This window comes from Bubalus bubalis, chromosome X (genome assembly GCF_019923935.1).
Source record: "Bubalus bubalis isolate 160015118507 breed Murrah chromosome X, NDDB_SH_1, whole genome shotgun sequence".
In the NCBI taxonomy this organism is placed as follows: domain Eukaryota; kingdom Metazoa; phylum Chordata; class Mammalia; order Artiodactyla; family Bovidae; genus Bubalus; species Bubalus bubalis.
Window position 1 is genome coordinate 37,151,693 of NC_059181.1, and position 27,055 is coordinate 37,178,747.

The 27,055-nt window shown below is 43.1% G+C and overlaps 1 protein-coding gene and 1 non-coding gene across 3 annotated transcripts in view; one reads left to right on the forward strand and one right to left on the reverse strand.

The window, feature by feature from the left end:
- XK (X-linked Kx blood group) overlaps window positions 1-6,872 on the forward strand; it is a 50,181-nt gene extending 43,309 nt beyond the window's left edge. For both annotated transcript variants that reach the window (XM_044937106.2, XM_006066432.4), the window contains exon 3: window positions 3,159-6,872. In XM_044937106.2, the coding sequence (XP_044793041.1) occupies window positions 3,159-3,985 (827 nt within the window). In that variant the 3' untranslated portion in view covers window positions 3,986-6,872. The remainder of the gene's footprint in view (window positions 1-3,158) is intronic.
- A 14,769-nt stretch (window positions 6,873-21,641) lies between these two features.
- TRNAG-CCC lies at window positions 21,642-21,714 on the reverse strand. The gene has a single exon. It is a non-coding gene; the product is annotated as a tRNA-Gly (tRNA).
- Between the last annotated feature and the right edge of the window lie 5,341 nt (window positions 21,715-27,055).

Sequence of the window (27,055 nt, forward strand, 5' to 3'; positions counted from 1 at the left end):
AGCACTACATTTTTAAGATAATAGAACTCACAGCCAGCAGTGTGGTGCTCTCAGACATAGTGCCATGGTCCATTCAATGAGCCACATCTTGACCCCACCCCCACTCTGCTCTATATAAACTGAGTAAGCCCATTAGCCATAAGTCATTTTAAGAAATAAATAGGTAGGGTTGAGATTTCTTGAAATATTAAGGCATTTTAGCCTAAGACAGACAGATTCTTGGCAACAGTGAGGTCCTTACTTCTTTAGCAATGTACAGAATTTAAGAAAATAACTGAAGACCAAAGAAAAGTGAGCAATCTATAGTCAGTATATATATTTAAAATATCCTACAGATAGAGAGGAACTCATGAGCAGTATATTATGGCATGTTCTCTGTTTCAGTTTCTACACTGCCATATGTTGAGGTTCTCAAGAAGAAATATCTAATGGGGTCACTCTTGACTCCTCAGGAGCTTATAAGTTGATCGAGGAAACAAAACACACCATGTAAAGTTCAGTTCAGTTGCTTGGTCATGTCCAACTCTTTGCAACCCCATGGACTGCAGCACACCAGGCTTCCCTGTCCATCACCAACTCCCAGATCTTGCTCAAACTCATGACCATCGAGTCAGTGATGCCATCCATCCATCTCATCCTCTGTCGTCCCCTTCTCCTTCCTTCAATCTTTCCCAGCAACAGGGTCTTTTCAAATGAGTCAGTTCTTCACATCAGGTGGCCAAAGTATCGGAGCTTCAGCTTCAATTTGTGAGATGAGTGCAATTGTGTGGTAGTTTGAACATTCTTTGGTATTGTCTTTATTTGGGATTGGAATGAAAACTGACCTTTTCCAGTCCTGTGGCCACTGTCAAGTTTTCCAAATTTGCTGGCATATTGAGTGCAGGACTTTCACAGTCCTTCCAATGAATATTCAGGACTGATTTTTTTGCAGTCCAAGGGACTCCCAAGAATCTTCTCCAACACCACAGTTCAGAAGCATCCATTCTTCAGTGCTCAGCTTTCTTTGTCGTCCAACTCACACATCCATACCTGACTACTGCAAAAACCATAGCTTTGACTAGATGGACCTTTGTCAACAAAGTAATATCTCTGTTTTTTAATATGCTCTCTGCGTTGGTCATAGCTTTTCTTCCAAGGAGCAAGCATCTTTTAATTTCATGGCTGCAGTTACCATCTCCAGTGATTTTGGAGCCCAAGAAAACTGTTTCCATTGTTTGCCCATCTGTTTGCCATGAAGTGATGGGACCAGATGCCATGATCTTTGGTTTTTGAATATTACGTTTTAAGCAAGCTTTTTCACTCTCCTCTTTCACTTTCATCAAGAGGCTCTTTAGTTCCTCTTCACTTTCTGCCATAAGGGCAGTGTCATTTGCATATATTTCTCCCTGCAATCTTGATTCCAGCTTGTGCTTCCTCCAGCCCAGCGTTTCTCGTGATATACTCTGCATACAAGTTAAATAAGCAGGGTGACAGTATACAGCCTTGGCATACTCCTTTCCCAATTTGGACCTAGTCCGTTGTTCCACGTCTGGTTCTAACTGCTGCTGCTTGACCTGCATACAGATTTCTCAGGAGGCAGGTCAGGTAGTCTGGTATTCCCATCTCTTGAACAATTTTCCACAGTTTGTTGTGGTCCACACGCTCAAAGGCTTTAGTGTAGTCAGTGAAGCAGTAGTAGATGTTTTCCTGGAACTCTTCTTGGTTTTTCTATAATCCAATGGATGTTGACAATTTGATCTCTGGTTCCTCTGCCTTTTCTAAATCCAACTTGAACATCTGGAAGTTCTCAGTTCACGTACTATTGAAGCATAGCTTGGAGAATTTTGAACATTACTTTGCTAGTATGTGAGATGAGTGCAATTGTGTGGTAGTTTGAGCATTCTTTGGCATTGCCTTTCTTTGGGATTGGAATGAAAACTGACCTTTTCCAGTCCTGTGGCCACTGCTGAGTTTTCCAAATTTGCTAGCATATTGAGTGCAGGACTTTCACAGCATTGTCTTTTAGGATTTGAAATAGCTCAGCTGGAATTCCATCACATCCTCTAGCTTTGTTTGTAGTGATGCTTCCTAAGGCCCACTTGACTTCACATTCCAGGATGTCTGGCTCTAGGTGAGTGATCACACCATCATGGTTATCTGGGTCATGAAGATCTTTTTTATACAGTTCTTCTGTGTATTCTTGCCACCTCTTGTTAATATCTTCTGCTTCTGTTAGGTCCATACCATTTCTGTCCTTTATTGAGCCCATCTTTGCATGAAATGTTCCCTTGGTATCTCTAATTTTCTTGAGGAGATCTCTAGTCTTTCTCATTTTGTTGTCTTCCTCTATTTCTTTGCATTGATCACCGAGGAAGGCTTTCTTATCTCTCCTTGCTATTCTTTGGAACTCTGCATTCAAATGGGTATATCTTTCCTTTTTCTCCTTTGCCTTTCACTTCTCTTCTTTTCTCAGCTATTGTAAGGCCTCCTCAGACAACCGTTTGCCTTTCTTTTTCTTGGGGATCATGTAAAGGACTCTATATATTCAGACAGAGCAAGATGGGGTCCAAAGGTGTTTTAGTTTCAGTTGACCGTGAAGTAGACCAAGACAAGGAATCTGAGCACAGGTCTTTCTAACAACCGTGGGAGAAGGGTAGTGAGACAGGGAAGAGAAAGTGGCCAATAAAGGGAGCATTATTAGACAACAGTTTCTGTGGGTGACTAGAAAATAATCCTGTGAGGAAACACCGATAAATACTGAGTTAGCCAAAAAGTTCACTTGGCGTTCCCTTAAAATGCTGTGGAAAAACACAAAGGGACTTTTTGGCCAACCCCAAGAGTACAGAACACACACCTCCGAGTTATTCTACCCAAAGGGTAGGGAAATTTGGTTTGTTATATTCCAGCTCTTCTCAGGGCTAGGGTTGGGGTATTGAAGGGTTCTCCCAGGGGTATTAATTCCAGGGCACTTCTGCCTGCCTGGCGCCTGGGCACAGCAGGCTTCTGCAACCCTGAAAAAAAGCCCTCAGGCACAGTGAGTGACCCTGACAGCGGAAGTCTGCCTGTGCACATAAAACAGAAGGGTCCAAGGAACGCGGGTAGGGGAGTGACCATGGCCGCCACAGGAGGATTCTTGGTGGAGGTGAGACTTGAGAGCACTCTTTCTCTTCTCTCCTCAGGTCTGTTCATGGTCCTTTCCCTATTGTCCATTGTGTACGGAGCCTTGCGCTGTAACATCCTAGCCATCAAGATCAAATACGATGAATATGATGTCAAGGTGAAGCCCCTGGCCTATGTCTGTATCTTCCTCTGGAGGAGCTTTGAGATTGTCACCCGAGTCATTGTCCTGGTCCTCTTTACCTCTGTCCTGAAGGCCTGGGTGGTCATAGACATACTCATCAACTTCCTCGGCTTCCTCTTCTACCCCTGGATCCTCTTCTGGTGCAGTGGCTCCCCCTTCCCTGAGAACTTTGAGAAGGCCTTCAGTCGGCTGGGCACCACCATTGTGCTGTGCTTCCTCACCCTCCTCTACGCCGGGATCAACATGTTCTGCTGGTCGGCGGTGCAGCTGAAAATCAACAACCCCGACCTCATCAGCAAGTCTCAGAACTGGTACCGGCTCCTGGTGTACTACATGGTGAGGTTCATCGAGAACGCCTTCCTCCTCCTCATGTGGTATCTTTACAAGACTGACATCTATATGTATGTGTGCGCACCCCTGCTGATGCTGCAGTTACTCATTGGGTACTGCACAGCCATTCTGTTCATGGTTGTGTTCTATCAGTTCTTCCACCCTTGCAAAAAGCTCTTTTCCCCCAATGCTTCTGAAAGCTTTCAGGAGTGGCTAAAGTGTGCCTGTTGTAACCGCAGGCGGCGGGAATCCTGTGAGTCTGCAGAAAATACAGACCTAAGGTCACCCACAGACAGAGAGGAGACCCCTTCTAGCAGTAAAATAAGTTCCATGCCTAGCCAGATCTTGAATACTGATGAGCTCTCTTCTGCTTAATGGGACCTGAGTCTCTTGAGGCCCAGATATAGTGTTTGCTGGGTTGATCCCTGTTCTTCATGCAAGTGATGGGCCCTGCACGATTAACAAAGCAGGAATTTGGCTCTCAACTCCTTGTGAGTTGCTCCCCTTTAGAGAGCTGTCGGTCAGGTGAGTGGGAACCATGGAGAGGAGTCAGGGGAACCCGTGAGTGTTGCAGTGGCAGCCTAAAGCACCACCTTTCACAGTTGACCAGACGTTACTGGCCTTGTCACTGACAAGGTACCCATGATATCTGAGTTGGCTGTTGAGAGCCAACACATAGAATGAGGACAGGGGATTTCTTATGTTCTAGTTTTCTGGACTACTGGTTTAGGTAGCCTAATGTTTTATTTTCCCTGAGACGAGTTCTCACCTAAGAGCTGTCTGATGACCAGAGATGGTCACTGGGGTTTTTGCCATCAGCCACATCATTCCTGTCAGAGTTTTCAGAGAAGGCTGTTCAAGTTTGGTTTTTGAATAGACAGATGTTCCATTTTCATCTCACTAGGGCTCTTTGTACATAACCAGCCGTAGCAACCTTGGCCTCCTATTTCTCATTGACTCAAAAGTCTGGATTTGCAAACTCTATTCTTAAGAATCCATGGATGCAAAATTGAATTCTAAATTTGGTTATGGAAGCCGTAGAGTTTTAGAGAAGTTGTGTTCCTTCAATATGTTGGAGAAACTCTGGATCGAGGGGGTTGTTAAAATATCAAAATGATTTTGGCTTTTATAAGCAGAATTCTTACCTTCTTGTGATGGTTGAAGATGTGACTCTGCTAGAAGGTAGGCTTAATCTCTTCAAGATTCAGTCCCATCCTACAGTTTTGGAAATTTCTAGTAGAAAACTCCATAGAAATTTCTCACCTAGCACAGGTATATAGGGCATTATAAGTTTCATTATTTGAAGGAGCAGAGTTCCCCCCTTCAGTTAGATACAGACTTCAGAAACTTAAATTTTACAAAGAGATGGTATGACCAGAAGATTTTTATCTTTAACTGAATGTACCTTGATTTGGTATGATTATGAGTTAATTTGAATAAGAACTTCAATTTTATCCTCCTACACTCTCCTGTCTTCAGTATAATTTCTCCTTTAATTTTGAACCCTGTTTCTTTTGTAAAAGGATCTGTGGAATCTCCTCAGTTGTCCAGGGAAAATGCCTTGATCTAGTGTCGTTATTTCTACCATAAAAACCTTGATAATGAAATACCTGGGAGCAGGTGACCTGTCACTGACAAAACTGGACATTGCAGGTCAGTCAGGCTTGACAGTCTTAGGACCCTAATGGCTGAACTTTCTGAACCATCCAGTTTCTAATAGCTAGTTTATCGGAGAACAGGTTAAAATGGTGAGTTTGAGCAGGAGTTGTGGTCAGAATTAGACCAGGATGGAGAGACTAGTACTTCCCCAGCCTTCATTTGGAAGCCTGTCTCAAGAACCATTACAAAATCTGGGCCTTCAAATACATTTAAAATCATTTTAATGTAGCATGTAGGTAAGCATATTGAGTGACCCCAAATCAATCTAACAGTGATGGTCTGTCACACTCCCAAAGCCCAGTTTTAAGCCACCTTTATAAAGATATTTATAAGGTTTGGTAACTAAATTGGACATTTTGTTGTCTTTAACTCTTGATATGAAGATACCCCCACTTTGGGACCACAAAGTGACCATGGAGTCACTTTGGGGAAAGAAACCACTGCTTTTTTCATGGCAAAAATTTAAATCCTAGTGAACTGAGAAATTTTTTTAATGATTTATATTATACCTCTGAAGGCAAAATTATGCAGAATTAGGTTGCCCTAAAGACTAACAAACCAGCAAATCTCCTATCTTGAGAGTTGAAACATCTTTTTCAGTTATAATTCCAATTTTTAAAACTCTCAGTGCTTTGTCTAATTAATTACATGCCTTAACTTGTCATAAGAGATGCACCAACTGAATCACTATCATTTGACTGGATGGAAGTGAAGTTTTTCCTCCAAATATATTGAAACAAGGTCATGAAACATATTTAGACTTTCTTCATTACTGGAGACAGTGCAGTATAGAGGTTGGCATCACCCTGATAACCCAGCAAATTACTTACTTGATCTCTGCCTCAGTTTCCTCACCCATCAGATTTGCATGATATTCTTGCCCAGCCTACCTCACAAGGTTGTCAGCAGAACAAATTTAAATAATAGCTGTGAAAATGCTTTGAAAATGTTTTTAAAGTGCCATGCATGTTTAAAGGAGTTGTTTTTATAGTTACTCAAATCCCAAAACAGGTTATTGTTTTTGTTTTACTGTTAGAAAAGAAACATCATCATTCACGTGAGTGTCTTCAGGGAATATGTCGGCCTTTGACCTTATGGAAGGACAAGTGTAAATAAATGGTCTTTTACTCTTGGAGAGAACTCAGCAGTTGCCCTTTCTCTTACCATCAGTTACGTAAAAAATTAGCACTCAAACATATAGTACTTGGAGGAAAAAGACCCACTGAAATCTGCGAAATTGCTTTTGATAGCAGATGAGCTTATCATTTTTGTATCTGTCATGTTTCATAAAGGATATAACAGCATCTTTTGTTAATTTTGCTTTACAATTTGAATGCCTGATCCTGCTAGACTTTAATTGAATGTGGATATAATCTTTTCAGCCTTGTAAATGGGAAAAATAAACTTTAAAATTGATTGTTAAGTGCAGCATTTCCTTGGAAGCCTCCTCAGAACATTATTGCTATGGTTATGAGTGTATGTATCAGTACTTCTCAGCCTGTACATTGTGGATGAGAGCTTTTGCAGGCTGCTTCTCAGCAGCCATTCACTCTAATAAATATTGTTTATGTTTCTTCATATAATAAATTAATTTTTCAATTTCTCCTTGCTTTTCATTCCTTAGAGTCCTTGCATGGCTTTTTTACTTCAGGGACTATTTTAGAAACAAAATTGAAACTTTTTTTTGTGATTAATTATGATTTTGTAATCTCATCTGGAAATTTTGTCTGTAGGATGAGAAATTTGAGAGTGCTAGTGCTCTGCCTAGCAAGACACCAACAGTCCATAAAATTCCTCTGATTGTTTTATAAGCCTTTATCCCATTTTTTAAAGCTACACTGCTAAATCCTAAAATTCTGCTCAAACATAAGTGGTATACTGATCCAGAAATATAATATATCAAATAAGTGACTTAATAGTTACATAAGCAAATAGTCAAATTGTAAATGATGATCTGTGGTTGGAAAAAAAATCAGGTTTTTTCTACATGTCAAAATGCATTATTTTTTTTATTGAGGTATACTTGACATATTAGGTTCAGATGTACAAGTATAATGATTTAATATTTGTATAAATTGCAAAATGATAACCAACAATTCTACTTACCATCTGTCACCATACAAAATTACAAAACTTTTTTCTTGTGATGAGTTTTATTTTAAGATTTACTCTCTTAGCAACTTTGAAATATGCAGTACAATATTGTTGACTCTGGTCACCATGCTGTTTATTATATCCTGTGACTTATTTAGGACTAGAAATTTGTGCCTCTTGATCCCCTCCGTGGATTTTACCCACCCACCCCCAACTGGCAATCACTAATCTATTACCTATATCTATGTGAAGTTGGAGAAGGCAATGGCACCCCACTCCAGTACTCTTGCCTGGAAAATCCCATGGACGGAGAAGCCTAGTAGGCTGCAGTCCATGGGGTCGCTAAGAATCGGACACGACTGAGTGACTTCACTTTCACTTTTCACTTGCATGCATTGGAGAAGGAAATGGCAACCCACTCCAGTGTTCTTGCCTGGAGAATCCCAGGGACGGGGGAGCCTGGTGGGCTGCCGTCTATGGGGTCGCACAGAGTTGGACACAACTGAAGCAACTTAGCAGCAGCAACAGCATGTGAAGTTGCTCAGTCATGTCTGATTCTTTGCGACCCCATGGACTGTAGCCCACTAGGCTCTCCCATCCATGAAATTTTCCAGGCAAGAGTACTGGAGTGGGTTGCCATTTCCTTCTCCACGGGTTCTTCCTGACCCAGGGATCGAACCCGGGTCTCCCACATTGCGGGCAGACGCTTTTACCATCTAAGCCACCAGGGAAGCCCTCTATATCTATGAGGGGTTTTTTGTTTGTTTATTTTAAGAAAGATAAATACTGTATTATTTTACCTATATGTGGAATCTAAAAAACAAAACTATCAGTTATTAAAGGGGTCATTTTTGGAGCATGAACTAGACAAGGATTGTTGCAGTCATTTCTTTGCCTCTGAAGGTAGCCTTGCAATTTGGAAAGACTTAGCTACAGGATAAGTCTTTTGGAAGAGATCTCCTGGTGTTAAGTCAACCCCTTGAAAAAACAGAAGGTCAACAAGAGTGGTGTTTAAGTAGGTCATTCTAAAATTACTTCATATGGTGTTTGTAAATGTTTTATTTTGAAATAATTTCAAGCTAATAGAAGAGCCTTAGGAATGGTGCAAGGAATTCCTTTATCCTTCACTCAGTTTCATGTATTAATATTTTGTCATGTTTACTTTATAATTCTTATTTTCACTCTTTTTCCCCTTTATTCCTAAACACTTCACTGTGTATTCTCTTATACACTGAACAAAGTCATTTTCTTACATAGCCATAGAACAGTGATCAAATTCTGGAAATTCAACATGATTATGATACTGGTATCTAATCTAGAGTTCATATTCCATTTAACAATTGGATCATTTCATTTGTTTCCAGAAACCTTCCTTAACAATCTGAATATCTACTCAGTTCTTTTCTATGAGTTCTCTTTGTTTAAAGTTATGATGAAATTTTAACTTTCCTATGAAAGCTGGGGAAACTAGAGCAGACTTTGAAAATCTATTTGAAGAAAACATGCATTTTATCAGTACTAATAGCTTAACAGCATAAATTTGGGATGTTTACTGGCAAACTGTGTTGTTCAGTTGGTAAGTTGCATCTGACTCTTTGTGACCCCATCGACTGCATCTCACCAGGCTCCTCTGTCTTGTACTGTCTCCCAGAATTTGCTCAAATTCAAGTCCATTGAGTTGGTGATGCTGTCTAACCATCTCATCCTCTTCCTCTCCCTTCTCCTTTTGCCTTCAATCTTTCCCAGCATCAGGATCTTTTCTAATAAACTGTCTCTTCACATCAGGTGGCCAAAGTATTGGAGCTTCAGTTTCAGCATCAGTCCTTCCAATGAATATTCAGGGTTGATTTCTTTAGGATTGACTGGCTTGATCTCATTGAAGTCCAAGGAACTCTCAAGAGTCTTCTCCAGCACCACAGTTCAAAAGCATCGATTCTTCAGCACTTAGCCTTCTTTATAGTTTATCACATCCGTACATGACTACTGGAAAAACCACAGGTTTGACTATAGGGACTTTTGTCGGCAAAGTAATGTCTCTGCTTTTTAATATGCAAACTATGGGTGATGCTTTTTCATGGATCCCCATCTTAACTATCAAGGGTTGGCTGCTTAATACATGAACGTGTAGTTCATACCCTGCCCCCGTCCCACTGTGATAGTTCGTTTTACAGTTTTTAGGCCCAAGTTTCTAAAGATTTGGAAGCAGGTGAGGGAAGTACAGTATATATTATTCCTCCATGACTACATTTTTCTGGGTGCCCCATTCCAGGAGACTATATTCTCTGTGAACAACTTTCCAACTGGGAAACAGCTCAGAAATACCAACTCTAAACACTGTAATGAGTGATGTTTTGAGCCTTTTTTCTTTTTTCAAAAAAGGCACTTCATATCAGCATATGATATGAAGAGAGCTGGGAATTCAGAAATATTCCCAATCCCTTCTTTCCCGGGGCACGAGAAACCCCATCAGATTAGGCCTCTAACCTGCTAAGAATGTGTGTCCACTGCAGAAGCCTACCTAAGGGGATGCCTTATGGCTCCCTGTCACCCTCTCTGTGTGGTCGTTTCTCTAGAAATGCTCTGGAGGTCTAGACCAAGGAGGTCTAAAACAGTGCTGTTTTAAGCTGGGTTTTGTACCCCAAGCATCCCTGAGAAGTATACAGCAGGATGCAGCAGCGTCTCTTTGCAGTGGGGTTTTTTCAGAAAACTTCTCACCCAGACTCCCCCATGTGAGGTTTTAGCATCTGCATCCTCCCAATGAGAGATTTATCCAGAGAGATTTTGAGATTCTGCCTGTGCTTCTGCTCCCTCCCTGCCTCCTGTCCTGAATAAATTGTCTGTCTCCAAATGATGAGTTCCTGATTGAAGTTCCTGATTAGCCTGCTTCCTAGAGCCCTGGGAATATCTTCCTCCATAGACATCTGCATTATGCATACTGGTTTCATTTCTTATCACTCAGCTTCCTATTTTAATTACCTAAATTTGACAGTTAATGAATCGGGTTCTCAGGAGCAATGGCACTCAAGAAAAAAAATAGGATTTAGAAATTCTATTTTGGAGTGGGGCTGCAGGACTATCCTCACCCCACCACCATCACCGCTCCCTCCCCCTCCCACCTCACCCCTCCGCCCTGTCCACTGCACAGGAAACTGCGGCCCTGGTGTGTTGCCTTCTCCCAACAAGGTGACCTTCTGAAGTAGAGCGGCAGAATTTTTTAGAACAACAGTGCTCAGCTGTAGAGCTGCACACCTCCACCAATTGCAGAAGCATTGCGCTGCTCTCCACTGACAAGGGATGTTTGACACTATTCAGAGGTGTCTGGCACACATTTGTACAATTGTTTTTCACACCTATGAGGATGCTGTTGTGAATGATAGAACAAGACTGATTAAAAGTGTTACTGTATTTAAAGTAACTTTGTCATTACCCCGCCCAAGTCCCTACTTTGAACAGGTGTTAAAAATTCAACCACCATCATATGGGAGGTGACCTTAAAAGACCTCCTTTGTAATTGAGAGTGTGGGGAATTATTATTTTTTCTTTAATTTTTGGGGGTATATAATTGATTTACAATGTTGTGTTAGTTTCAAGTGAACAGCAAAGTGAATCTTTTATATTGTATACATGTATGCATTCTTTTTCAGTTTCTTTCCCCATGTAGGCCATTACAGAGTATTGAGTATAATTGACTGTGCTATACAGTAGGTCTTTATTAGCTATCTATTTTATATATAGTAGTGTGGGTATGTCAGTCCCATTCTCCAAATTTATCCTTCCCTGTTGAGAATTACTACTCTAGAAAGTTTTTTCACTAATGGAATATCTTCTCATGTGTACTTAAAGTCTACTTTTTGTTCACACACAAATCACTTGGCTTCTCTCATTTCCAGCTTGATTCAAGAGACAAGAAAATATATATTTTTTTATTTTTAAAATGTAATGTGACTTTGTGAGTATTCTATCTTCAAGAAGTAAATTATCTACCTTTACACAAAATGTGTCGTCAAGGTGAAATACTTTTACAATTTCAAAATACTAAAAAGATGTGTATTATTTATCATGATAACCATCAAAATAATGAGATTTCTACACATTCTTCAATTCACTTCCTTGGATTCATGAGAAATTCTATCAAGGTGCTTTCAGCTACAATTCATAGAACACCTGATTCAGTTCAGTTCAGTCACTCAGTCGTGTCCGACTCTTTGCCACCCCATGAACCACAGCATTCCAGGCCTCCCTGTCTATCAGCAACTCCCAGAGTTTACCCAAACTCATGTACATTGAGTCAGTGATGCCATCCAACCATCTCGTCCTCTGTCGTCCCCTTCTGTCCCCTTCTGTCGTCCCCCTCTGTCATCCCCTCTGTCCCCTTCTCCTGCCCTCAATCTTTCGCAGCATCAGGGTCTTTTCAAATGAGTTAGCTCTTTGCATCAGGTGGCCAAAGTATTGGAGTTTCAGCTTCAACATTAGTCCTTCCAATGAACACCCAGGACTGATCTCCTTTAGGGTGGACTGGTTGGATCTCCTTGCAGTCCAAGGGGCTCTCAAGAGTCTTCTCCAACACCACAGTTCAAAAGCATCAATTCCTCGGTGCTCAGCATTCTTTATAGTCCAACTCTCACATCCATACATGACTACTGGAAAAACCATACCCTTGACTAGACAGACCTTTGTTGACAAAGAAATGTCTCTGCTTTTAAATATGCTGTCTAGGTTGGTCATAACTTTCCTTCCAAGGAAAAGTGTCTTTTAATTTCATGGCTGCAATCACCATCTGCAGTGATTTTGGAGCCCAGTAAAATTAAGTCAGCCACTGTTTCCACTGTTTCCCCATCTATTTGCCATGAAGTGATGGGACTGGATACCATGATCTTAGTTTCTGAATGTTGAGCTTTAAGCCAACTTTTTCACTCCTCTTTCACTTTCATCAAGAGGCTCTTTAGTTCTTCTTCACTTTCTGCCATAAGGGTGGTGTCATTTGCATATCTGAGGTTATTGATATTTCTCCCGGAAATCTTGATTCTAGCTTGTGCTTCCTCCAGCCCAGTGTTTCTCATGATGTACTCTGCATGTAAGTTAAATAAGCAGGGTGACAATGTACAGCCTTGATGTACTCCTTTTCCTATTTGGAACCAGTCTGTTGTTCCATGTCCAGTTCTAACTGTTGCTTCCTGACCTATATACAGGTTTCTCAAGAGGCAGATCAGGTGGTCTGGTTATTCCCATCTCCTTCAGAATTTTCCACAGTTTATTGTGATCCACACAACCAAAGGCTTTGGCATCGTCAATAAAGCAGAAATAGATGTTTTTCTGGAACTCTCTCCCTTTTTCCATGATCCAGCAGATGTTGGCAATTTGATCTCTGGTTCCTCTGCCTTTTCTAAAACCACCTTAAACATCTGGAAGTTCACGGTTCACGTATTGCTGAAGCCTGGCTTGGAGAATTTTGAGCATTACTTTACTAGCATGTGAGATGAGTGCAATTGTGCAGTAGTTTGAGCATTCTTTGGCATTGCCTTTCTTTGGGATTGGAATGAAAACTGACCTTTTCCAGTCTTGTGGCCACTGCTGAGTTTCCAAATTTGCTGACATATTGAGTGCAGCACTTTCACAGCATCATCTTTTAAGATTTGAAATAGCTCAACTGGAATTCCATCACCTCTACTAGCTTTGTTCTTAGTGATGCTTTCTAAGGCCCACTTGACTTCACATTCCAGGATGTCTGGCTCTAGGTGAGTGTGAGTGATCACACCATCGTGATTATCTGGGTCATGAAGATCTTTTTTGTACAGTCCTTCTGTGTATTCTTGCCACCTCTTGTTAATATCTTCTGCTTCTGTTAGGTCCATACCATTTCTGTCCTTTATTGAGCCCATCTTTGCATGAAATGTTCCCTTGGTATCTCTAATTTTCTTAAAGAGATCTCTAGTGTTTCCCATTCTATTGTCTTCCTCTATTTCTTTGCATTGATCACTAAGAAAGGCTTTCTTATCTCTCCTTGCTATTATTTGGAATTCTGCATTCATATGGTTATATCTTTACTTTTCTCCTTTGCTTTTCACTTCTCTTCTTTTCACAGCTATTTATAAGGCCTCCTCAGACAGCTATTTTGCTTTTTTGCATTTCTTTTTCTTGGGGATGGTCTTGATTCCTGTCTCCTGTTCAATGTCATGAACCTCCATCCATAGTTCATCAGGCACTCTGTCTATCACATCTAGCCCCTTAAATCTATTTCTCACTTCCACTGTATAATCATAAGGGATTTGATTTAGGTCATACCTTAATGGTCTAGTGGTTTTCCCCCCTTTCTTCAATTTAAGTCTTTAAATTGAAGAACACCTGATTAGAAGTGGCTTAAACAATAAGATTTTGTTATCTGACCTAAGAAATTTTGCTGCTTCATCTTCACATTTGCCTCCTTATGATTGCAGCATGACAGCCTGGGCTCCAGGCGTCACAGTTACACAACTGAACCAATATTAGAAAAAGGATTTTCCTTCTTTCAGGAGGAAATCTTTCCTAGAAGCCACCTATCCCCTTCAGCAGAATTCCATAAATTTCTTATTGGCTGGAGTTGTCATATCCCTACCTCTAAAGCTGTCTCTGGCAAGCAGAATGATGTCATGGTTTTGTTTGACTACACAGCAGTCATTCCTTGGGGCTGGCAAAGAGGCCACTATCCTTTAGCTTATGGGAGGAAGAACATCCACAAAAATAGGATTCTGTAAACAGCAACAAGTGGGGGAAATGGCCATTTTCTGGGCAATCTGACATTTCACTCTCATTTCTTAAAGTTTATTTATTTATTTATGGCTGTGCTAGGGCTTCGTTTTTGCACAGGCTTTTCCCTAGTTGTGGTGAGCAGGGACTCCTCTCAAGTTGCAGTGCTCAGGCTTCTCATTGTGGTGGCTTCTCTTGTTGTGGAATATGGGTTCTAGGGCGTGTGGTCTTCAATAGTTGAGGTACACAGGCTTAGCTACTCCATGGCATGTGGGATCTTTCTGGATCAAGGATTGAACCCATGTCTCCTGCATTGGCAGGTGAATTCTTTACTGCCGAGCCACCAGGGAAGCCCTGTCATTTTTAAAAAATAAAGATTCAAAGACTTCCCTAGTGGTCCAGTGTTTATGAGTCCACACTTCTAATGCAGAGGACACAAGTTTGTTCCCTGGTTGGGGAATTAAGATTCCACATTAATCTTAAGGTGGCACAGCCAAAAAAAAAAAAAAATGCAGCTAAGATGATGAATTTGGGAAGAATATGAAGACTATGAAAGCTCCCTGTCTCCCCTCCAGAAACAAAATCTTGTACTTGTCTCCTTTTGCATTATATGTCCCTGATTAAGAAACTCTCAGGGAGAAGGCAATGACACCCCACTCCAGTACTCTTGCCTGGAAAGTCCCATGGACGGAGGCACCTGGTGGGCTGCAGTACATGGGGTCACGAAGAGTCGGACACAACTGAGCAACTTCCCTTTCACTTTTCACTTTCATGCATTGGAGAAGGAAATGGCAACCCACTGCAGTGTTCTTGCCTGGAGAATCCCAGGGATGGGGGAGCCTGGTGGGCTGCCATCTGTGGGGTCACACAGAGTCGGACACGACTGAAGTGACTTAGCAGCAGCAGCAGCAGGAAGAAGTCATATGTTGAAAAAAATAGGAACAATTACATCCAATTATCTTGTGAGAATGCCCATTAGTGGGATTGTGTTTGTGTCCTTGGAGTGGAATTGTGGATCTGCGGGCATCTAAGAGAAGGAGGGAAGAGAATTCTCAGCTCTGGAGAATTAGGAATCCTAGAGGTTGGAGAGGGAAACCGGATATTCTTTTGTTAGTTCAACAGCTATTTGAAGTGCGCCCCCTTGTGCCAGATGCTGGACTAGGCACTGAGGGTAGTGTGACTAAGACACCAACCCTCCTTTCCAGAACTCACAGTCCCTTCAAAGAGTCAGACACCCAACCTGGTGATCTCAATGCACTGTGGTAAGGGCTGTGATGGGACTATAAGCCAGGAGGTCCGAGGGACAGACAGAAGGAGTTCAGATCTGGTCTTGGAGGTCCAGAGAGATTCAAAGAGAAAGTAACATAAAATCCCAGACCAGAGATGAATTTATCCTGAAGTTTATAGCGCTTAAGCTTTAGGCCCCCAATGAATGCCGGGAGTGTAGCACTTTCTAGACAGCAAGGAGAAATTGGATACAATTCGAAAGGACATTTACTAAGCATTTCTGCCACACTGTCCAAAGAGATCACAGGACGGGATCAGAATCTCTAAGGTGCCAGTACTGTGTTCTGATTTTCATTCGGAACATTCTTTCATTTTGCACCTAATTTTGAATTCATATTTTTTATCTTTTTTTCAAAGCTTCTCCCCAGACCAAATTGTCTAGGTTTCAGGCCCCATTAAACTTAGATCTGCCCCTGCTTATGATCTGAAGCATGAGTAGGTGTTTACCTGGCGGAGGCAGTGGAAAGAATTTTCATGGTGTTCTAAAACACCATGTGCAAAAGCCTGAATTAATAAAAAAGGATATTTATAATAAGACAACAGCTTATAGGTCTTTGTTGATGGAGCATGGGAGAGAGGTGAGGTTGGATCACTGGCCACATTGTAAGGGGGAGAAAAAAAGTGTTGACACAAGCCAGGTCCTCTGCTAAGCACCAGTATCCACGTGATCACTTTTATTCCTCACAATAATCCTATGCAGCCATTGCTGCAATTATTTCCATTTTACAGAAAAGAAAGCTGAGAGTAGTGAACTAAAGGAATTTTCCTGTGGTTGCACAGTAAGTAGTAGAGTTAGTATTCCAGCTCAATATTGTCTGATGCCAAAGCTAAAGCATTTAATCACTAGACTCTCCTGACTGCTAAACTTTGCCCAGATTGCAGATGTGATTAAGTTTGGCAGATGTCAGAGACCAAGGAAAGAAGCAAGCCTGGTGGCACTTCCCAGGGTAGCCTGGAATGAACGGGCAGAGTACATAGAAGGCAGCTCTTACTCAGTAGGGAGGGATCATTTCTGCTGAGACCCCAGGCTGGGGGCTGAGGCAGGGCACCCCCCACAGCTCCCAGCACTGGAGCCCTGCTCTGAAGCCATAAGGGGGACACTGGGCTGAAACCAGGAGGGTCCCAGGAGAAAGAACTCTGGGTTGAAGTCCTGTTCTTCTACAATATATCTGCTCAGGGCCACGGTCCTCTTTTTCTAGAAAAACTTATAGAACTTCTCAAGGCCAACAGGTGTAGTTCAGCACAGGTGAACCTAGAACCCAGTTGATCAAGTCTTATTCTTTGGAACCAAAGAAGTTAACACTGCCTAAGTAGATAAATGAGAAAAAATATATATTTTCTTCAAACTGATTTTCAGGAGGGACACTATTAAGTGCTTACATTGTACAGGGAGAGTTTGGCTAAGGGGTCATAGTTATGGGACAGGTGATGGTGTCAGGCCAGGATCCAAGGAAGACTTCAGTCCCTACCCAGACCATCCACTTCTTTCTTCACAGTGGCCAAGGATGGTGTTTCCTGAGAGAAAGAAGAAAGACCTTTTGTTATGTCCCCCAACCCTGATGGAGAACTCTAGTTGGCTGGTGTGACACGTCTAGAAAAATCCTTCTTCCCCCATTAGGAAGGTTTAAGTAACATATGTTAAACAGCAAACTGCAAGACCTATGCCATTGATTTTGTGTGACCGCCAATCCTAATACTTGTGAATGCCATGATGGCTAAGCCAGCATTGTCCAGTATGGCAGGCATTAGCCATGTGTGATTACTAAGTACTGAAATATTCCTAGTCTGAGTTGAAATGTGTTGTAAATGTAAAACACACATCACATTTCCAAGACTTAGTACCAAAAAGAAGAAAATATTAATAATTTTTATGTTTGATTATATTACAATGATAACATCTTGGATATATTGGACTAAATACAGAATTTATTAAAATGAATTTCACCCCATCTAGTTACTTTAAAAAATTTTTTTAAATAAATATTTATTCTTGGCTGTGCTGTGTCTTCACTGATGCATGGGCTTTTCTCTAGTTATGGTGCACAGGCTTCTCATTGAGTGACTTCTGTTGTTGCAGAACACAGACCCCATGGACGCACAGGCTTCAGTAGTTGTGGCTCCCAAGCTCAAAAGCACTTACTCAACAGTTGTGGCGAGTGGGCTTACTTGCTCCTCCGCATGTGGGATCTTCCTGGTCCAGGGATCGAACCCGCATCACCTGCATTGGCAGGCAGATCCTTTACCACTGAGCCACCAAGGAAGCCCCTACTTTTAAAATTTTTTGTAAAAAAATGTATTGGCATAGAGTTGATTTACAATGTTTGTTAGTTCCAGGTATACAACAAAGTGAATCAATTTTGTGTGTGTGTGTGTGTGTGTGTGTATAAATATAATCTCCAGTCTTTTCAAGATTCTTTTTCCACATAGGTCATTGAGTAGAGTTCCCTGTGCTGTGCAATGAGAGTGTTAGTCGCTAAGTTGTGTCCAACTGTTTGCAACCCTGCCAGGCTCCTCTGTCCATGAGGTTTCCCTGGCAAGAATACTGGAGTGGGTAGACATTCCGTTCTCCAGGGGATTTTCCTGGCCCAGGGATCAAACCCAGGTTTCCTGCACTGCAGGCAGATTCTTTACCATCTGAGTCACCAGTGTGGCTATTAGGAAATGTAAAGTGTTGTATGTGATTGGCTTCTGTGGCTTGTGGTATATTGGCCAGCGCTGCTCTAGACATTTGAATAGCTAGATACCTTGAGGACCTGCTTTTCTATGAAGAGTACTAAACGCACCACAGAAAAGTCAGCCTGGTCTCATTTCTGGATGTGATTTTCCACCCATCATGTCAGAAAAATTGTATTTGCAGTAAGAAGGAGTCATCCTTACTCTATTATTTCTGTGTTCAAAGAGAGGGTGAACACAGCATGTCCTGGGCAATGGGGCTGATGTTTTCCTATATAGTGGTTCTTAACCTTGGCTGTGCATTAGAACCACCTGGGGGCTTTAGAAAATTCTGAGGTCAGGCTACACCCCAGACTACTCAAGTGGCAATGTGTGGGGGTGAGACCCGGGCATCAGGGTTTTCCTAAAGTTTCCCCAGGCGATTACACTGCAGCTGGGCTGTCCAGCAATTCAGAAATCTTGCTGTATAAGAAAGGCAGGTGTCTGGGACTTAACAGCAGGTGAATATTTCATCAGATATATGTGTCAAAAGGTAACAGAATCACTGATTTCCTTACACTGAGCTTAGATAGCCAAATAAAATGTAGCTTCTTTGTATTCTAGAATGGATCTGAACTTCCTCCTGACTCCCCTTCCCCAGTGGCACACACAAACACACAAAAACCCAAACACACAAAAAAACCCAAACAAAACAAAACTTTCCTAAGCCTGGTGTCTCCATCTATGCTAAACTGAATAGTCTCTCTGCACTAGCTGAAGATCTTAGACTTAAAATGCTTTGTATTTCATTTAAATTTTTTTCTTTAAATTTGTTTTATTGAAGTATAGTCATTTTACAATGTTGTGGTAATTTGTGCTGTACTGCAAAGTGACTCCAGTTATATATATATATATATATATTCTTTTTCATATTCTTTTCCATTATGGTTTATCACAGGTTACTGAATATAGTTCCCTGTGCTATACAGTAGGACCTTGCTGTTTATCCATCCTTTATATAACAGTTTACATCTACTAACCCCAAACTCCCAGTCTATCCCTCTCCATCAGTCCCCTCCTCCTTGGCAACCACAAGTATTTTCTCTATGTCTGTGAGTCTCTTTCTATTTCATAGAAATGTTCATTTGTGTTATATTTTAGTTTCCATATATGTGATATCATATGATACTTGTCTTTCTCTTTCTGACTTACTTCACCTAGTGTGACAATCTCTAGGTCAATCCACATTGCTGCAAATGTCATTATTCCAATTCTTTTTCTTGGCCAAATAGTAGTGTGTGTGTATATGTATATATATACATATACACACACACCCCACATCTTTTTTACATTTTAATTTTCATATGTATTTAATAAATTTACACATTTTAATTTTTCCTTATAATTTGTACAGAAGACTCAAATATGGACAATCTGTGTTTTTCTCAGTTCAGTCGCTTAGTCATGTCCAACTCTTTGTGACCCCATGGACTGCAGCATGCCAGGCCTCTCTGTCCATCACCAACTCCCGGAGTTTACTCAAAATCATGTCCATTGAGTTGGTGATGCCTCCAACCATCTCATCCTCTGTCATCCCCTTCTCCTCCCACCCTCAATCTTTCCCAGCATCAGGGTCTTTTCAAATGAGTCAGTTCTTCACATCAGGTGTTCAAAGTATTGGAGTTTCAGATGCAACATCAGTCCTTCCAATGAATATCCAAGACTGATTTCCTTTAGGATGGACTGGATGGATCTTGCAGTCCAAGGGACTCTCAAGAGTCTTCTCCAACACCACAGTTCAAAAGCATCAATTCTTTGGCACTCAACTTTCTTTATAGTCCAACTCTCACATCCATACATGACTACTGGAGAAACCATAGCCTTGACTAGACAGACCTTTGTTGACAAAGTAATGTCTCTGCTTTTTAATATGCTGTCTAGGTTGGTCATAACTTTCCTTCCAAGGAGTAAGCGTCTTTTAATTTCATGGCTGCGGTCACCATCTGCAGTGATTTTGGAGCCCCAAAAAGTAAAGTCTGACACTGTTTCCACTGTTTCTCCATATATTTGCCATGAAGTGATGGGACCAGATGCCATGATCTTTGTTTTCTGAATGTTGAGCTTTAAGCCAACTTTTTCACTCCTCTTTCACTTTCATCAAGAGGCTCTTTAGTTCTTCTTCAATTTCTGCCATAAGGGTGGTGTCATCTGCATATCTGAGGTTATTGATATTTCTCCCGGCAATCTTGATTCCAGCTTGTGCTTCCTCCAGCCCAGCATTTCTCATTATGTACTCTGCATATAAGTTAAATAAGCAGGGTGACAATATATAGCCTTGGCGTACTCCTTTCCCGATTGGAGCCAGTCTGTTGTTCCATGTTCAGTTCTAACTGTTGCTTCCTGACCTGCATACAGATTTCTCAAGAGGCAGGTCATGGGGTCTGATATTCCCATCTCTTTCAGAATTTTCCACAGTTTGTTGTGATCCACACAGTCAAAGGCTTTGGCATAGTCAATAAAGCAGAAATAGATGTTTTTCTGGAACTCTCTTGCTTTTTCGATGATCTAACAGATGTTGACAATTTGATCTCTGGTGTTTTTCTAAAAAGATACAAATGAACTTAATTTACAAAACAGAAACAGACTCAGACTTAGAAAATGAGCTTCTAGTTGTCAGGGGGAAGGATTGGGGGCAAGGATAGATTGGGAGTTTGTCCCACATCCTTTTTATCCATAAAATGCTATCTTTCAGAATATCATCCCTGCCCTCCTCCTTTACTAAGATGGAGTCAAGGAAAGACACCATATGGGAGAGACACTGTGTGCACTGGCCTCATGGCAGAGGGACAGCCGAACCCTGTGGCCTGAGGCTGGTCCTGGGGCCAGGTCGGGCCAGTGTTAGCTCACACCTGGGCCCTACGTCTTCTGCTGGGTTCTGCTGCCCAGGTCTGCCATGGATAGGGCCAATCCTCTGCTGCCTTCCTCAGCATTCCTCTTCTCACTGTGGCTTGCCAACCCCAGAGCACACCCCATTCCCTCTTTTGGGGCCTGCAACCTGGCTGCTCCACAGAGGGCACATTGAAGGCTTTTGGCCTGAGCCTCATGTCCCACCTCCCCAGCAAGGCTGGGCTTCTGGATCCCTATGGCCACACCGGAGGGCTCATCCCTGCCCTCTCTCTGTGTGACCTCAACTCCTCCTTGGTTACTCATGATTAGGTTGGGCCTTGAACAAGTGTCACTCATAGAGTCAACAATGGGAAGAGAAGCACAAGCTCCGAATCTCTCAACTGATTCCATATGTCCCTTCCCAGGCTGAGGTCAGGGGAGGGCCTTCAACATGCAGAGGACTCCCTCTTCTCTCAATCCCACCCCAAGGGCCCACTGCCCACTTTTTCACTCACATGACCTGCCTTTCTGTGGGGCAGAAAATCTGTTCTAGGTGACCCAGGCTGAAATAGTATCTTCTCTATTCTGCCAGAGCAATGTGGCCTCAGCCCTTTAGGATTTGATTTTCTTTTATTTTTTTTATTTGTTTGTTTTTTTAAGATTTTATTTGGGTGCACCAGATCCTTAGTTGCGGCACACAGGATCTTTAGTTATGGCATGTGGGATCTAGTTCCCTGACCAGGGATCTAACCCAGGCCCCCTGCCTTGGGAGGGCAGAGTCTTAGCCACTGGACCACCAGGGAAGTGTCTCGGATTTGCTTTTAATGTGCTCAGTGAGAACCAAAAAACTTAGAAAATGGTTCTCACAGCAAAGCCTGGCTCTCGAGATCATGGCTTCAACTCAAAAAAATCATTTCTCCAACCTCAAATGGAAACACTACCCTCCTCTCTTAGATGCTAGCCTCAGTCACATCCCTCCATTCTGCCATCTCAGGCCGATGTTGCTTCAGGGTGACTAGGGACAGGGTCAGCCACATGGAAACGCAACAGGGAAAAGTCCACTAATGTGCATTTTCAGATATGATTATTACTCAGTATAATTACAGAGGAGCAGTTTACTGAGGACCAGGTCCTGTTCTGTATGCTTTGCATGAATTAAGTCATCTTAATCCTGATCACACCCTCATGAGAAAACAGACACAGAGAAGTTAAGTAACTTGCCAAAAGTCACACATCTGTCAAGGTCAGCTAGGGATTTGAATCTAGACTGGGCTTCAGAGTCTATTTTCTTACCTTATTTTTTAAATTTTTAATTGGAGGATATTTGCTTTACAATATTGTGTTAGTTTCTGCTGTACAACAACATGAATCAGCTTTAAGTATATGTATATCACCTCCCTCTTGAGTCTCTCTCCTCTGGGAGACTCCTCCTCCTCCTCAGACTCACCCTCACCCGCATCCCACCCCCCTGGGTCATCACAGAGCACTGAGCTGAGCTCCCTGAGCTATACAGCAGCTTCCCACTGGCTGTTTTACACATGGTAGTGTATATCTATGGAGAAGGCAATGGCACCCCACTCCAGTACTCTTGCCTGGAAAATCCCATGGGCGGAGGAGCCTGGAAGGCTGCAGTCCATGGGGTCACTGAGGGTCAGACACGACTGAGCGACTTCACTTTCACTTTTCACTTTCATGCATTGGAGGAGGAAATGGCAACCCACTCCAGTGTTCTTGCCTGGAGAATCCCAGGGGCAGCGGGGCCTGGTGGCTTAGCTGCCGTCTATGGGGTCGCACAGAGTCGGGCACGACTGAAGCGCCTTCGCAGCAGCAGCAGCAGCAGCCATGTACTAGCAGTGTGCAGTGTACAGTGTAGTAGCAGTGCTACTCTTTCAGTTTGCCCCACCCTCCGCTTCTCCACCTGTGTCCACATGTGCATGCTCTACGTCTGCATCTCTATTCCCGCCCTGCAACTAGGATCATCTGTACAGTTTTTCTAGATTTCACATATATGTGCTCATATACGATATTTGTTGTTCTCTTTCTGACTTACTTCACTCTGTATGACAGACAGAATTCATCTTCTTAACCTCTTCTCTCCCTCCATGAGGACCCTTCCCCTCTGCATGCTCCCCACTTCTATTCTTGAAAGGTATAAAGACAAAGAGCTCTAAGAAAATATTCTTTTGACATGGGAGGCCCAGGATGTCTCACTACCAAAAGACTTTTCAGAAAGAGCTGAAGTACAATATTTTAAAAGTAAATGTATGTGCCAGAAGACTATTCAGTTGGGTTAACTATCAATCATTAAGTCTCCTACTCCCAGCAGAATTTAATCTGTCTCTGTGGAGTCCAAGTCCTTGCTTCAGGCTCTTTTGAATTCTAAACACTTCCATTAACCTAGTTTGATTGTGAAATGCTTCCACTCTCACTCCTTAGCCTCAATCACTGCTGCTGCTGCTGCTGCTGCTGCTAAGTCGCTTCAGTCGTGTCCGACTCTGTGTAACCCCATAGATGGAAGCCCACCAGGCTCCCCCGTCCCTGGGATTCTCCAGGCAAGAACACTGGAGTGGGTTGCCATTTCCTTCTCCAATGCATGAAAGTGAAAGGTGAAAGTGAAGTCGCTCAGTCGTGTCCGACTCAGCGACCCCATGGACTGCAGGCTACCAGGTGCCTCCATCCATGGGATTTTCCAGGCAGAAGTACTGGAGTGGGTTGCCACTGCCTTCTCCAGCCTTGCTCACTACTGCCTTTTAATTCCTTCTGTCCATTGCCTATACCTGCACAATGTACAGCATAGCCTGGTGAGATTGTATATTGTTTCCTTTAAAACACACACACACACACACACATTTTTGTCTTGAGATGAGAAGTCAGGATTCACTTTGTTTTTTGTTGATCTATATTTTTAGTTGTACTGGATCTCTGTTGCTGGGTGGGCTTTCTCTAATTGCAGTGAGCAGGGGCTACTCTTCATTGCAATGCACGGGCTTCTCTTTGCAGTGGCTTCTCTTGTTACAGCGCACAAGCTCTAGGCACGTAGGCTTCAGTAGTTGTGGCCCACGGGCTTAGTTGATCCACAGTTTGTGCGATCTTCTCAGACCAGAGATCGAACCCATATCCCCTGCATTGGCAGGCAGAATCTTATCCACTGTACCACCAGGGAAGTCCTATATATTGTTTTCTGATTGTGTCCTCTGTGTATATTTTATTTCCCCAAACTGACTATGAACTCCTGGAGGGCAGAGACTGTATCCTGTATCAGACTCACAGCCCCCCAGTGTTAGCACAGGAGGGCACACAGAGAAGGGGCTCAGTCAATATTTGTGGATTGATTCTCTTGGGAAAAAAATAAATGATCTCTATTTGCTTACTTTTAAATCTTTGAAACTTAAATTCAATCTCTGGCTTCCTTTATTTGTCAAATATATACACTGGGCTCTGTGCTAAACTGCGTAGGTCAAAACTTTAGTACTTCCAGTTCCTGGCTTTGGGCTAGGTGCATTCACCCTCTGTGCCTCAGTTTCCACAAATGTAAAATGGGGATATAATTGTGTTATCTCACAAGGTTGGTGTGAGGAGTATAAATGAGATAATATACACTGAAGAATTAGACTAGTGCCTGGCATGTTGTAAGCATTCAATAAATTCCAGCTATAAAAAATGGATGCACATTTACCTTATAATTCCACTTCTACCCTCTAGCTTGAATACCCCAAGCACACATTTACATGCACATGATAAAACATAATATTTAAAATATTTAAAATTTTCTATCCATTCACCCATTCCTCACATTTTTCAAGCACTGTTTGTTATGTCAATTCCCAAGAAACTCCCTGATGGTCAGGCTTTCCAGATGGCGCTAGCGATAAAAAAAAAAAAAAAAAAACCCTCCTGCCAGTGCAGGAGACATAAGACACCCAAGTTCGATCCCTGGATTGGGAAGGTCCCCTGGAGGAAGGCATGGCAACACACTCCAGTATTCTTGCCTGGAGAATTCCATGGACAGAAGCGCCTGACAGGCTACAGTCCATGGGGTCTCAAAGAAATGGCCGCAAATGAACCAACTTCACAGGCACGTCAACGGTCACATGATCCTGGCCACCAGGTGGCGGTGTTGTTCAGTCGGGTACAGTATATTAGCAGTTGCCTTACACTAGGGCTTGGCCTGAACTTGCAACGCTATTTCAGAAGTAGCACAAGTTACTTTCTTTGTCCTGTGACTGGCTGTTTTTTCCTTCTGCTTCTTTTCCCGTCTACTGCTTGACTCACCTCCATTACACATCTCACCATCTCCTCAAATGACCCACCTCCATTACATATCTAACCACCTCCTCAAATATGCACCGTATAACTGGCCTCATAGAAATCTGGTTGACCAGAAATGAGAAAAGTGAAAGTGTTAGTTGCTCAGTCATGTCCAGCTCTTTGTGACCCCATGGACTGTAGCCTGCAGGCTCCTCTGTCCATGGGATTATCCAGGCAACAATACTGGGGTGGATATAATGTTTTTTTAAAAGAGCCACCTTGAACATCCTGGAAATTAAAGGTTAAATCACTAAATACCTGCAGTAAATCACTGCTGCTGCTGCTGCTGCTAAGTCGCTTCAGTCATGTCCGACTCTGTGCGACCCCATAGACGGCAGTCCACCAGGCTTCCCCGTCCCTGGGATTCTCCAGGCAAGAACACTGGAGTGGGTTGCCATTTCTTTCTCCAATGCATGAACATAAAAAGTGAAAGTGAAGTCGCTCAGTTGTGTCTGACTCTTTGCAACCCCATGGACTGCAGCTTACCAGGCTCCTCCGTCCATGGGATTTTCCAGGCAAGAGTACTGGAATTGGGTGCCATTGCCTTCTCCGGCAGTAAATCACTAACGGGTAGAAAAGGCAAATGCCCTGCTGGTCTGTCCACGCCAATCTCTCCCCTCCTCTGCACTCCAAGCCCATAGCTGGGCCACGGGGACCAATCCTGACATTTGGTGGCCACCCAGACACTCTCCATGGCTTCAGAGTCCTTCCCAGGGCGACTTTCCTTGAAGCTTCCAGTAACCAACGGGCCAGCAAGCCAAACCCGTGTTTGCCAGATAGAGCAAGCTTGTGGGTTCAGGTGCAGTGTATGTGCAGTTCCCAAGCCCCACACCTGCATTCAGCTGCTTCCCAGAACCACCACTAGGCCCCTGCACCATTTCCTCCTCCCCAATATGATGGCAATAGCCAGGCGTTTAGTAACAGCTGCCACCTCCAGTGAGCCTGTCCCGTGTGCTCACTGATTCACAGGCATTAACTCATTTCACCTTCAGAACAGGGCTGAACTGTGGCGGTAACACTTGTGGACACCATGGCTGAGGTTAAACAATCAAAGTCACGCAGCCCCAAAATGGAAGAGCTGGGGTTGAGTCCAGGTCACTGACTTGAAAACCTTCCCTCTTACCCTCCCACTCCCTGGAGGTCCCACAGGACATCACATGTTCTTGCTTCAGCAGCTAAAAGTGGAACAAAGCTGCCACCCTCACACCCACCCCACACCCACAATTCCCAGCTGTCCCTACCCCCCCCTCCACCCACCCACAGCTCACGACTCTGCAGAAAAATCAGATCTGACAACTCGACCTGCCACTCTGGAAAGGCTGTGGTCTGTGGTCTTTCCCTCTGGGGCCCCGGCTCCAGCGAGCTAAGAAGGTACCCTGTGATACCCAGACAGGCAGGGTGGCCTTGTGGCAATGATAGTTGGGCACATGGAGAGGGAGCTGACACCGTCTGCAGGGCTGAAGAAAGGCCCTGAATTTGGGAAGGAGAGAGGGTGAACTTAGGAAGGATGGGAACACAAAGGTTGACCTACGGGGACCCCTGTCCTCTGACTCAGAGCTGAGGTGCAGCTTCTCCGGGTCATCAGGAATTCTTCCACACCCTGCAGAGGGGCAGCTCCTGCATGGAGAACTTCTCCGACATGAGGGAAGGGCTCAGCACCTCCCTAGCCGGGGCAGGATGCACAGATAAACCATTCCTAGGCCACGAGGCTTCCTACGGAGCCAGGCCTAGAGTCTCTCTGGAGCGCTGGTGGCGGGGTCCACCTTCCTGCCACTGCATCGTGTGTTGCGTTCCCAGCCCCATGCTGCTGCAGAGAGGAAGGAGTAGGTGGCCGTG